At 31.4% G+C, this 12,219-nt stretch overlaps 1 protein-coding gene across 2 annotated transcripts in view; it reads left to right on the top strand.

The window, feature by feature from the left end:
• The window catches only part of LOC145277006 (transportin-3-like), a 188,680-nt gene that overhangs the window by 116,342 nt on the left and 60,119 nt on the right, over nt 1-12,219 (top strand). Inside the window, exons 5-8 of one of the 2 annotated variants that reach the window (XM_080128603.1) lie at nt 790-863; nt 2,667-2,730; nt 7,741-7,833; nt 11,895-12,038. In XM_080128603.1, coding sequence (XP_079984729.1) covers nt 790-863; nt 2,667-2,730; nt 7,741-7,833; nt 11,895-12,038 — 375 coding nt within the window. Of the gene's footprint in view, nt 1-789; nt 864-2,666; nt 2,731-7,728; nt 7,834-11,894; nt 12,039-12,219 lie in introns of both variants that reach the window. The other variant, XM_080128602.1, reaches the window with a different exon arrangement.

Genomic DNA, 12,219 nt, shown 5'->3' with positions numbered 1-12,219 from the left:
CATACAATTTGGATATGAAATTCAATATCCTTTTCATTTTGAACCAATATATAATTTCCCTAACTCTATGATTTAAAAACTTTAAATTATGATTTTCTATGTTATTGTATTTAGCAAATTAGGTATAAACCATCTATAATATTTGCTAATATTTTATCCTCTGAGGAGATGGGTAAACATCAAAACCCTATAGGTTAAGGAGATATACTTATTGAAATGTATTCTTTGTCTTGCATATAATAAAATTCTAGATTTGAAATTTAACCATTTCACATCATAAAATTTAAATTACTAAATTATGATTGAGATATATATACACGCACATACACACCGTTGAATAAAGTAGACAGGTTGTATCTATTATAATTGTTAATCATTATTTTGAAATGTTTTGTTTTTTATATTATATAGCTCCTTACAGCAAGTAGTTTTGTGCTTGTCTGAAGCACATCCCCTCCCCTATTCTCCTTTTAAAGATACAAAAAATTGCTCCTATCTTATGTAGCAAATTTCTGGGTGGCATTTTCCAAAGCATATCAAAACTGAATAATGGAAGCATATCTTTGAATATATACCTAATTGCTTACGTCAAGGTACATGGATCCCTAAAATGTGTTTGCGATGCACTTCACCTGTACTATTTTTTATTTTGTTAAAATTAATTTTTTTTCTTAACTTTTTAACTTTGCTGAATTGTATACAGGATTTTCTGGATGTTGTCCGTTTGATATAGCTGATATACATCATGTTTTTAACATCGGATTGATCTGTTGTCTTTTATTTCTTCAGTTGTCTTTAGCTGTGGCTGATCTAGCTTTACAAATGGGCACATGGAAAAGAGCTGTAGTTGACCTTATTGAAAGGTAATATTATACTTTCATTTCAGTCTTGCATGTGTGTGTGTGTGCATATTTATGTGTGTGTGTAGGAATGTTTCTTCAATTATATTTTCACTTTTTATTTATACCAATCCTTTAATTTATGAAGCTCGATGTAATTGTTATATATATATATAAATTTATGACATATTACTTATATCCGCTTCTGGAATTCAACATCAAAAATTTTTTTTTGCATACGATCGTTTCTAAGACGGCAGAACTTTTATTGATCCGTCAGTATAGATTCCAAACATCACAACTAGAAATCAAATAAATAGGTCAACAATCTTCATCCTTAAGTCCATAGTTAATTAGAAAAAAAAAGCATAAAAAAATACATATATTTAATAAAATAATGAAAAATTGATATAAATGTCATAAATTCATAGTGAGGTTAATGCTTTTTCATTTGTGTACTACTGAAGTCTTTGTATTTGAAATGTTTACTTGAAATGCTGACCCACAAAAATGATATTAGTAGCAAAGTTACCAAAGCAGATTGCAAGCTTAGCATGTGGTATTGAATTCTATCACAGCTATTTTCATAATTTTTCTTTTAAGACCCCCCTATTATTATTATTAAAAAAAAATAAATAAATACCAACCATTATTGTAGTTTGATCTTGATAGTGGGCTTTGTTTATAATTGCATCCTCAGACATAGGTTGTTTGGAAAATAATGACCAATTTCAAAATTTCACTTATTTTTAACCCAATCGTCAAGCTTAGTAACCTCACTTATTTGCTTTAGATGGTCTGGCATTATTGAAATACTGACATCAAGTGTTTTAAACATTTCTGACAATTTGACATGGGTGTCTTTCAACCGTTGCTTTCAAGTGTTTTTGTCAACAGTGCCTGGTTATCTACTACTTTCATTTTCAAGTCTCTCATTACCACTATGAAATTTCTGAAACCACCTGTGCATTGTTCGATCACTTGTGAGCTTCTCATGCTCTGTGGATACTGGTGACTATTTGGAAGCATCATAATTGTTTGAATATGCAAGAAAAACATACATTTGGACACCTAAAGTTTTAATAAAGAGGGTATAAACATAACAGCCACCATGGAAAGGTCAAAATACAATAAACTTTCTCCCTTGTTCGAATCATCTTTTTTGAACCTCATTTAAATGTGTGATTGATATTTTCTCCAGTCCAATATTTCAAAAAATAAAATTGGATTAAATGATGCTAATTATTTTGATTCTACCATCTTGATATTTTTATTATTCCTTTTTTTGAATACATCATTTACATATTTCAAATTTTGTTTTAAGAAGTATTTTTTTGTTTTAAGTATTTTTTTGTTTTAAGAAGTATTTTTTTGTTTTAAGAAGTATTTTTTGTTTTAAGAAGTATTTTTTGTTTTAAGAAGTATTTTTTGTTTTAAGAAGTATTTTTTGTTTTAAGAAGTATTTTTTTGTTTTAAGTATTTTTTTGTTTTAAGTATTTTTTTTGTAAGAAGTATTTTTTTTGTAAGAAGTATTTTTTTTGTAAGTATTTTTTTTTGTAAGAAGTATTTTTTTTTGTAAGAAGTATTTTTTTTTGTAAGAAGTATTTTTTTTTTGTAAGAAGTATTTTTTTTTTGTAAGAAGTATTTTTTTTTTTGTAAGAAGTATTTTTTTTGTAAGAAGTATTTTTTTTTTTGTAAGAAGTATTTTTTTTTTTTGTAAGAAGTATTTTTTTATTTTATTCTATTGACTTTCTGATACCCAACATTTTATTTTGTTCTTTCAAATTTTTTTAATACAAATGTTCACTTTTATTTCTTTCTTTACAGATATGGTTCTAATACCCAACAGTTACCATTCTTACTTGAAGTTCTTACCGTTTTGCCAGAAGAGGTAGTAGCGTTAAAATATTCCTCTAAATTGTTCTTTCATTTTCAGGAATTAAATAGTGTAAGAATCAATTTTTTCTCTTGAAAAAAAACTGACAATTTCTAATTAATTCAGTTTATAAGAATTCATAATCCAATATTAGCTATCAACTGATTTATTTTATTTATCTGAAAAATCTATTTTTGATGTGATAAAGGCAGATGTGTTTTAGTTTATTGATAACTAAAGAGATCCTGTTCATTTTAATAATATTGTTCATCAAGTTATTATCTTGGTGGCACACACATGCATATGTATCATCATATACCAGTGGTTCCCAACATTTTTTTTTTTTTAATTTTTATTTTAGCTCATGAGCCTTTCTTCATTATCAATCATATTATGTGCCTCTTTACAAAAAATGTCTGCCTAAAAATGTGCATTCATATTAACAACAATAACTAATACTGACAAAATGGTATTTAAACGAACATTAATGGAGAGATGGGCGATGCATTAAATACAACTCATTTTGTATCCAGAAACTTAGGATACTTTGACTGAAATGGTGTCTCTACAATGACAAGTTTATAGTGAAACAAGGCTTATACAATTTCAACCTCACTTCTGATCAAGCATTGCTTAAGTTGGGTTGCAAAAAGTCATCGAGGACTACTAAAATTAATGCTGGGATCCTTGCTATTTTAATTTTCCTTTTCCTAAATCTAACTTCGCAAAGGCTCTAGAAAAGAGGTTCCCAACCTTTATTACCCTGTGAACCCCTTTCATCATGTATCAAAATGATACCCTCCCCTCCTCCACCTTAAAAAAAAAATGTCACTCAAAATGTGCATTCATGCTAACAACAATAACAAATACTAACACAATAGAAAATGCTAGCAGAGCCACTATCCAATGACTTCAGTAGCAAAGAATGCAAAGATGCACTTTGTGGCTCTGGATCAAGTTTGTGTCTGCTAATCTATGGTATCAGTTCCCTCCCCAAAACTCTGAAATTCTTTGGGGTTGTGGAAAGGGGATTCTCCTCAGGTTCATTTTTATTATTTCCATGTTTTCCTTGGCCTTCGCCTGTGACCTGAACCTGTGACCTCATCTACTAAACCAAGAACTCTGATCCGTTCATTCAATATAGTTATACCATAAAAGTCTACTATTCTGCACACATTTTCCTATATTGTCTAGAGTTAATCTTCCTCTGAAGTCATCAGATCTAAACCTGTATTTACAACTCCTACTACACAGCCATTATATCATTTCTGTCCATTGTCCTGGGTATGGCTTTAAAAGTGGTGAGGCCCTATTTGAGGACTGTGGGGAATGGGGAGTTGCCCCTTAGTTACCATTGCTCCCAGATCCACTTTTACTCAGAGTGGTAATACCTTTTAGGACATCTGGTGTTACCAGATAAGGCTGTCCAAAGATACTGGCTTCCTAACCAAAAATGCACCAAACATTACAAGCTACCAGGAACCATCTGTGAATTTATATCCCCTTGACACTTTCTCTTTTGGAAGAAGCCGGTTCAACCCATCTAGAGTGAATGCTGTACAATGTAAATGCTGATAGATTCTTCCCTTGTCCGACAGTGGTAATGTTTTGCTGGTTAGTAATGGCAGGAATTCCATGAACTTACTCCATTCAATTCTAACTCCTGCAATCACATTAGCATCTGCTTTGACTTTGGTGCCATAAGTTAGAATCAAAATCTAAACATTTAGCACTCCAGTTGCATTTCCTACCATTTGAGCTATTGACAGAAATTTTAAATTAAACCACTTCAAACTGTGAGTGAATTTACTCATGTGCAAAAGTAGTACAAATATCAGCAAATTGAAATAAACATTTTGCATTTCAACTTGCCAACGTATTTCTGTACACATTATTTATCTATCAAAACCAAGATTTTACACGTTATAAACCATCCTTGGTGTATGATAATTATCTCCTGATAATTTCAGTGTTATGTGACCAGTAGTTTAAGAGTTTATCGGTTAAATATTTTCACACACGCACATAGATGTACTGTTTTATTTATATAGAAATTCAGTAATATTTTACTAATTAATACATGACAATTATATATCATTGCTTTTAGTTGAAATTAACATTAAAAAGTAGATACTATCGTTTTTTAATGAAACTTGTTTTTTTTTTAACTTCCGAATTTTGCTCTAACAATGGAGAAGCACCTATATTTCAGACATGTTTGACTTTTTCAGATATTACTTTGAAAAAAAATATTGTAGTTTTAATAAAAATGTGTGTTAAGTCATGAAAACTTTGGTGTTTGTGTGAACATGTCATATGGCTCATTTCAGTCATCATCAGTACATCTTGGTGCATTCATTAAGTTTGTTGAAGCATCTTAATTATTTGATTAATGTTTTGATATAGTATTAGGAGTGTAGTTGAATATAATTTCTGGGGGTTGTTTATTTTTTTCCATGATTCTTGTCTTTGTGTGCATGTGTGTTTGAACAATGTATCTGTTCTGTGTATATGCACACGTTTTTTTGTCCTACACATACTCTCATTCATTTTCATATATATATGTGTGCTTTGTTTGCTGTATTTTATGACTTTTTCAATGTCTGTGCAAATTTTGTTTATAAAGTTTTTTTTCTTGGTGTAAGGAAGTAAGAGTAATTTTGTTCGATAAATCATTATAAATCTTAAATCTATCTTTGCATGCATGAATGTTTTGAAACAAATACATTTCTGTTTTCTGAAATTTTTATGTTGCTTTTATTTAGAGTAACTCTATTGTTGTGATCTTTGATGGTACTTATATAGCATAGTGTCCTTCATAGTATATAGACCATGCTTTTTGAGGTGTAATTACTGTCATTTTATTTTGAATGTTTGTGTTGGATTTAATAATAATCACAAATCTCCACATTGTTTATAGCATGTTTTGTCCTTTGTGGTGTGTGTTGGATGAGGTTAGGATGTGTGAGATTTTTAGCTGGTATTTGCTTTGTATTATTATTTTTTTTTATGTTGCTTAGTTTATGGTTTTGGTTGAGTAGGTCCAGGTTTTTTGGTTTTTTTTCTCTGAATAGTTCTGGATTATTTTTGCTGTTTGTAGCAACGTATGCTAGTATCTGTTCTTTGGCCTGTTATTTGTAGTTTCATGCTTGTTCTGGTGATATTTTGTCTGCTAAGTCTGCACCTTTGTGTATTAGCTGTGAGAAGTGTATATGCAGAAATTTCTCTAGCTCTTTTGGCTCATTTCTTCAGGAGAAAATCAATAGCAAAGGAAAATAATCTTATACACAGATTAAAATTTTTTTTTCTTTTCAATTCTTGTCACTTCTGAATTTCCCTTAGCGCTCTTTAATTTCCTCAATAATATTTTCTCTTGCTATCAATTTTCTCCTGAAGAAATGATAACTGAAAGAGCTCTTGATAAATTTCTGCATATTTTATTTGAATATATATAATTCCAAGGGACATGTCAGTTATAGGTAATAGTGTATTTTGTATGTATAGAATATTTTTTTTAGAGGCGGCAAACTTTAAATTAAAATAAATCACAGAAAAATACTTTTTTTTTTTATACAAATATGTGCTTTAATCAAAAGATTAATTTTTAGCATTTATAATTTAAATAAAATTTAATCTACAAGTTAATTTTTACAAAATCTATGCATTAAGTTAAGCTGTATTTTTGCAATAACATGTTGAATATTGTCTTCCAAGTGGTGTATTCTGTCTGGTTTATCAGCTTAGACATAGGACTTTACATATCGCTAAAGAAAATAATCTAATGAGGTTAAATTGTACAAATGAGGTGGCCAGTTGACAGATCCATTTGGTGAAATTTCTCGTTCATCAAATGTTTCTCTCGGTAAATTGATCATATCATTTGTAATTTTCAAATGTTGCTTGGATGTCAGTCTCTTCGTGATGAATTGCCAGACCAAGCTGAACTCAAAATAACCGATAGTTGCCAAATCTGCAATTGAAGAAAGTAGAGTTGTCAATTTAAAGTTTGCTGCCTCTAACAAAAACATGCTATACAATAGAATCTTTAAACTCATCATCAATGTTTGTTTGGATTTGAAGATACTGGCATAATAATCAAATGACATGGTTCTCTGAATTTTTCTGTATAACTTTATCAATATTGTTCTGTAATTACATAGATCTCTCTAACTGGATTTACCTTTTTTTTTTTTTCCTTTTCTTACACGGTGGTCCACACTTATCAAGGCCCGCAAGCCACTCAGGGATAAGGGTTATTGCAAGTACAGTACTGGAAAAGTATTCTACATCCAATTTGCATCTACAAAATTATATACATAATATATATATTTCTGTGGAAATATATTTTCTTTTAATACAGGGTGACCCAAAAAAACAGGACATTCAATTATTTTTCTGAGCATTTTACAGTCAATGGAGAAAAAAAGGCCAAAGACCCTAGTATTTTGATGTGATGTTTTGAATATAATAGACTAGTTATGACCAAAGTTTCATTTTATTCAGACAAAACACTAAGAAACGGGGTCTTATTAGAGTTGAGGCCCGTTTTTTTTTTGGGGGTCACCCTGTATATACCAATCCTTATTTAAGAAGCTCAATGTATTGTGCTACGAAACAGATACTGTCAAGAATTGTGAATGTCAACTGAATTAAAGGAATAAATTATAAGATTGTCAACATCATGAATTTTGGAATATAGTCTTTTGTCATTTATTCACTCATATAGTTTATTTTATTATTAGACTCATTGGATGAGCAGTTATGTCAACACTGGCTTAAAATGTAGGTTGGATTCCTGTTCGAAGCTTAGGGGTATAGATTTGAATCTTTAGGATTTCATTTTTCTCTTTGTGGATTTTCTATTTCCTCTGCATTGTAGATAATTATCAACTGTTTCATTTAATAATGGTGTTTGCCTACTAAAAAAACAGTGCTGTATGTTGAAATTTTGATTATCTGAAGTGATTGTTTTCCTATTGATCTTAACAGATTTTTTTTGTTTTGTTCTTATTGATTCTTTTACAGATTGGCAGCAAAGCTTTACGTTTGGGTGCTAATAGAAGAATGGAAGTCAATGGAGATTTATACAAAACTTCCCCAGTAGTTGTACAACTTTTAGTAAGTTATTTATCTTGCCATTTAAAGAAAAAGTATTTTTCCAATTGTATTTGAATTTTGTGATCACTAGGGCTATGACAACAGAATATTCTTTTAATATATGATTGTTCTGACTCTCTAGTATATATCCAACACAAACAGTTAATCAACTGAGAACCATATCACTTTTTATAAAAGCATATAAAATATCAACTGATACACACTCAAGAGTCAAAACAATGAAAAGAATATGCTGTTGTCCTAGCCCTAGTGATTACTATGAAATAGCAATAGACAAATTCGAACCTCGTAATCTAGGTTTAGAAATAGATTACGTGTGAGAATTTAAAAATGTAAAACAAACATTTGTTTAGAATATAGATAAATATTTCAAGGAAAGAATGTGAACTCTCAAGTTTGTTATGAAATTTTAAATTGAAAGAATGCAGCTTATAAGATAATGTTTTTAACATATTGAATATAGGTTAAAATTCCTTTTGTAGAAATAGGAAAAGTTTTGGACACGTATGTCCAGAAACGTGAAAGAAGGCACATGTTTTAACATGTGTATGACGTCACGGAAAATAGAAAGTTCTAGGAATAGAGAAAAAAACTTGGGAGAGTTAGAGTCAGTGAAGAAACTCAGAGGAAGACAGTCGTCTAGGGAGCGAGACGTCACGTTGAAACTAAAATGTGAGACTTTGAATTCTTGGTGATGGAAACACGGCCGTGTGACGAAATAAACCATCAAGTGCTTTTTGTAAAGCTCGTCTTGTCTTATGATTCTTACGAAAAGGTAAAGTGAAATTGTATTATATATGTGTGTTATAAAATGTCTTTTCATACACGTCTCAACATCATCATGTCTACACAATGTCCGAACTGTCTGAACACTATGTCATCACTCAAAGAGCTTCTTCTTCTTCTTCCATTCAACACAATTAAGGAATGAACATTTAATATATAAGAATCTCTCCTAACAGGAACTATCTCTCTAAAAGTCTCTTACAATAAGATACAACTTCTCTCTCTCTCTTAGAGTCTTTCAACATCCCTCTCTATAATAAGACAAGAACACTCACTAAGATACAGCATCACTTGTAATAAGACTCTTTCAAAGCATCTCTACCTAAGACTCTCTCAATGAAACCCCTATATGTAACAAATGTGAGCATTATTTACTGGAATCCTAATGCATCTAAATAGACTAATCACAGGACTAACTTCTGCCTTATACAATGAAGTAATATTTTACTCATCAAAATTTACTTTTACTGTCACAAGAATATTCATTTGTCAAAACAACGAACACCATCTGATCATCCTGGAGATGGTGGATAATGACATGCATTGGGAGTTTATTTGAAGTTAAGCTGGTTTGCGCAGAGGCAACCTCACTCTCTCTTTTCAACCAGCCTGATCCAGTGACAGGATAGGGTTGAGACAGGAGACCAGGTGGGATGCAGAAGCTGCCAAGTATCGATGTCCTCCGATATACAATGCCTGGTATTCTCACAGGATCATCCATCTTGTTTTGGCCAGGCTCAATGTGGCTTAACTTCAGTAATCTCCTGAGAACCGGTGTGTCAATGTGATTATGCTATATATAATTGTCACTAACAACTCCAATGAGCCAGGAAGTAGGGCCTCAGAAAGAGAGATTCCCATGTTAGAAGTGTGGCTGTTCTGATTCTTGAAACATCTGGGTCACGGCTGTAGTCTAGTCTATTCCTGAGATGTTAGGGATTCGACATTGCTGAGGAAGCTTTGCCTTTAATTCAGCTGTTGGATCGTTGGTTCACGTTCATGAAGGAGATAGTTCATCATTGACAACTTTTGTGATTTCTGTTTATCTTTCTCTTTCCTAGGGTTCAATATAAATGCTTTAAGGGAGGTGTTTAGAAAACCCAGGATTTTTTTTTCTCACTGACCACTCTTATCAATTGCTTTTTTTTTTTGCTTTTTTTTTTTTTATCTTGGCTATGAGTAGCAATCGCCCCGAACCACACAATGTTAATTTAACGTTCTAAAACAATAAAAGAATCAAAAAATTAAAAAGTTCCTTCAATACAAATTTCTAGATTATATAGTTTTTAGTCTGTCAGTCCATTCCACTTTTTTAATGAAACTCCTGAGCTGATTTGACTGAAATTTTGTATGGACCTTTATGATAATATGCAGCAAACTAAGTATTATGGTATCTGGTCGATGCATAGTTAGGGGTAATAGGGAAAACTTAACTATATTCAACCATCAACTTGGTGTAAAGTACTCATTCTAAGTCAATGGGTTAAAAAGTCCAGTTAAAGCTAATGTTTATTAAAAATGATTTTGATAAATTTTGTTAAAATATATTTGTATGAGAAGAATTTAAATCATTAAATAGTCTTAGAATTTTATTTTTAAGAATACATTAACAAAACTGGAAGAGGGTGGTCCTCTGTGTTAATAAAAAATCTTATGCTTTTGTTGCTCTCCATTAATCCATTGTTTTGTGATTTTTCTCTGATTTGGTACATTTGTCTTTCCTAAAGTTTTGCATCAACACAGAAAGCTGACTCAGCAGGATTATTTGGGAAAACTTGTTTGTCCTTCAATGTTTTAAAATTGATGTGTAATCTATCCCGGATTACGCCAGCATGTTGAAAATTGTGATTTTGCTGTGCAGGTTGGTTAGTGTAAGAAGAGTTCAAAGGTTAAGTTACTGACGTATGTCAAACTCTGAAGCTGGGGTCAGCGATAGTACCTGAAATAGGTCATTTGGTTCATGTGAAAGAAAACATGGGATGAAAGAAAGAGAGGAAGATATCTTTTCTCTTGCATGCAAGTCCAGTTTAACTTCCGATTTTGGGCGAAACAGACACATTGAATTGGGTGCAAAAGTGCATCTGAAAAAGAAACTCAAAAAAGTTAAAGTCAACAATACAATGGCTTCCCCCAGTTCATTTGTAGACAAAATAAAGTAATCTATGTCAGAAAATTGGCGTCATGTTTTCATCTTAGATGTTTTCTACAACTCATCGACCAGTGACAGAAAGAATTGTATCCTCTAGAAGTCCAAGATAACAGAAAAAAAAGGTATTGTGAACTTTATAGTGTATGTATATGCACACACACACACACTAGATGCATCACGATTACATTCATATACAAATGTAATGAGATATACAAGCAACAGACAAAATCCTCCCCCTCTGAAATCCCCACCTACCTGTAACAAAATGTCCTGAAATAGTTTATTCTTCAGAGTTTTAAAATGTCCTCAAATGGCAAAAAAAAAAAAAAAAAAAAAATCACAAGTTTTTGCTACAAATTCACCCAAAGTTAGTAATGTTTATACTATAATAGTAATTATTATTAGTTAGTAATGTTTATACTTGAAATTAGTAAGGGTGACCCCAGGAAAACTTTTTCCTCTAAACAAATTAGCAAATATCTCGAAGTAGACTCATTAAATTTTCTCCTTGGATATTATCCTTGGAGGATTATCCAAGAGTTTTTAATTAATATGTCTATTTATTCAAGTAGCATTGTATATTGAAGGGCAAGGGGAAGTAACTCTTGAGGAGCTATGATGTCGCAAGCAATACGTGGGAGCTCAACCAGGCCTCCTACCTAGCTGAAATTCAGCAAGAATGGACTTCTCAAGTGATCTAAGGCATTCGACCTCCTCTTCCAACAGGACTGGATATGATGAAGTTTGGATACCTAACTATAGCAATTAGGTATCACAGTTCACAAAGATGTTTTCCCTGGTGAGGGTTTAATAAATAAACTGAACTTTTAATGTGTCTTTTGCAATGACATTGCTATACAGTGTAAATTAAAAATACCAAACGCTTGTGTATCACAGTTGGAGATGACAATGACAAAAGTAGAGATGATACAACAGTGTTTTCAGGAGAACCAAACTTGCTTCAATTTTTATTTGTTTTTTATTCTTGTCATTTTATAATTTGTTTGGCATTGGATCTTTTTTTCTTTTCTTAATGTGGAGAAACAAAATGAAAATATTTGATAGTTAACAATTTGCATACTTGAATAATAAATTTATCATTATTCTTTTTTATTTTTCCCCACAGACTGCCTGTATTGAAAATAACCAGTTTGATAGTCGATTGCAGATGAAAATATTTCGTTGCTTAGGAAGTTGGTTCAATATTAATGTTATTTCCCAGGATGATATTGTCAACTCCAAAGTTCTTCATGCTGCATTTCATGTATTGGTAAGTATTTAACAAAAAAATTGTAGCAAAAGAAAAACAAATTGATCGTTTCTTGGGTAAAGGAAACACATATGGTGGTTTCTGTGTAATACTGTTCCTAAAACCCTTTAACTAAAATAACTACTTTATCATGAGTGTGAAATCTGATTCGCAAAAAATTGCTCCTCCTGATTCTCACTTG

Source organism: Euprymna scolopes, chromosome 5, assembly GCF_053919585.1.
Source record: "Euprymna scolopes isolate OS-2025 chromosome 5, ASM5391958v1, whole genome shotgun sequence".
Lineage (NCBI taxonomy): Eukaryota > Metazoa > Mollusca > Cephalopoda > Sepiida > Sepiolidae > Euprymna > Euprymna scolopes.
This window is presented reverse-complemented; position numbering and strand designations above follow the sequence as displayed.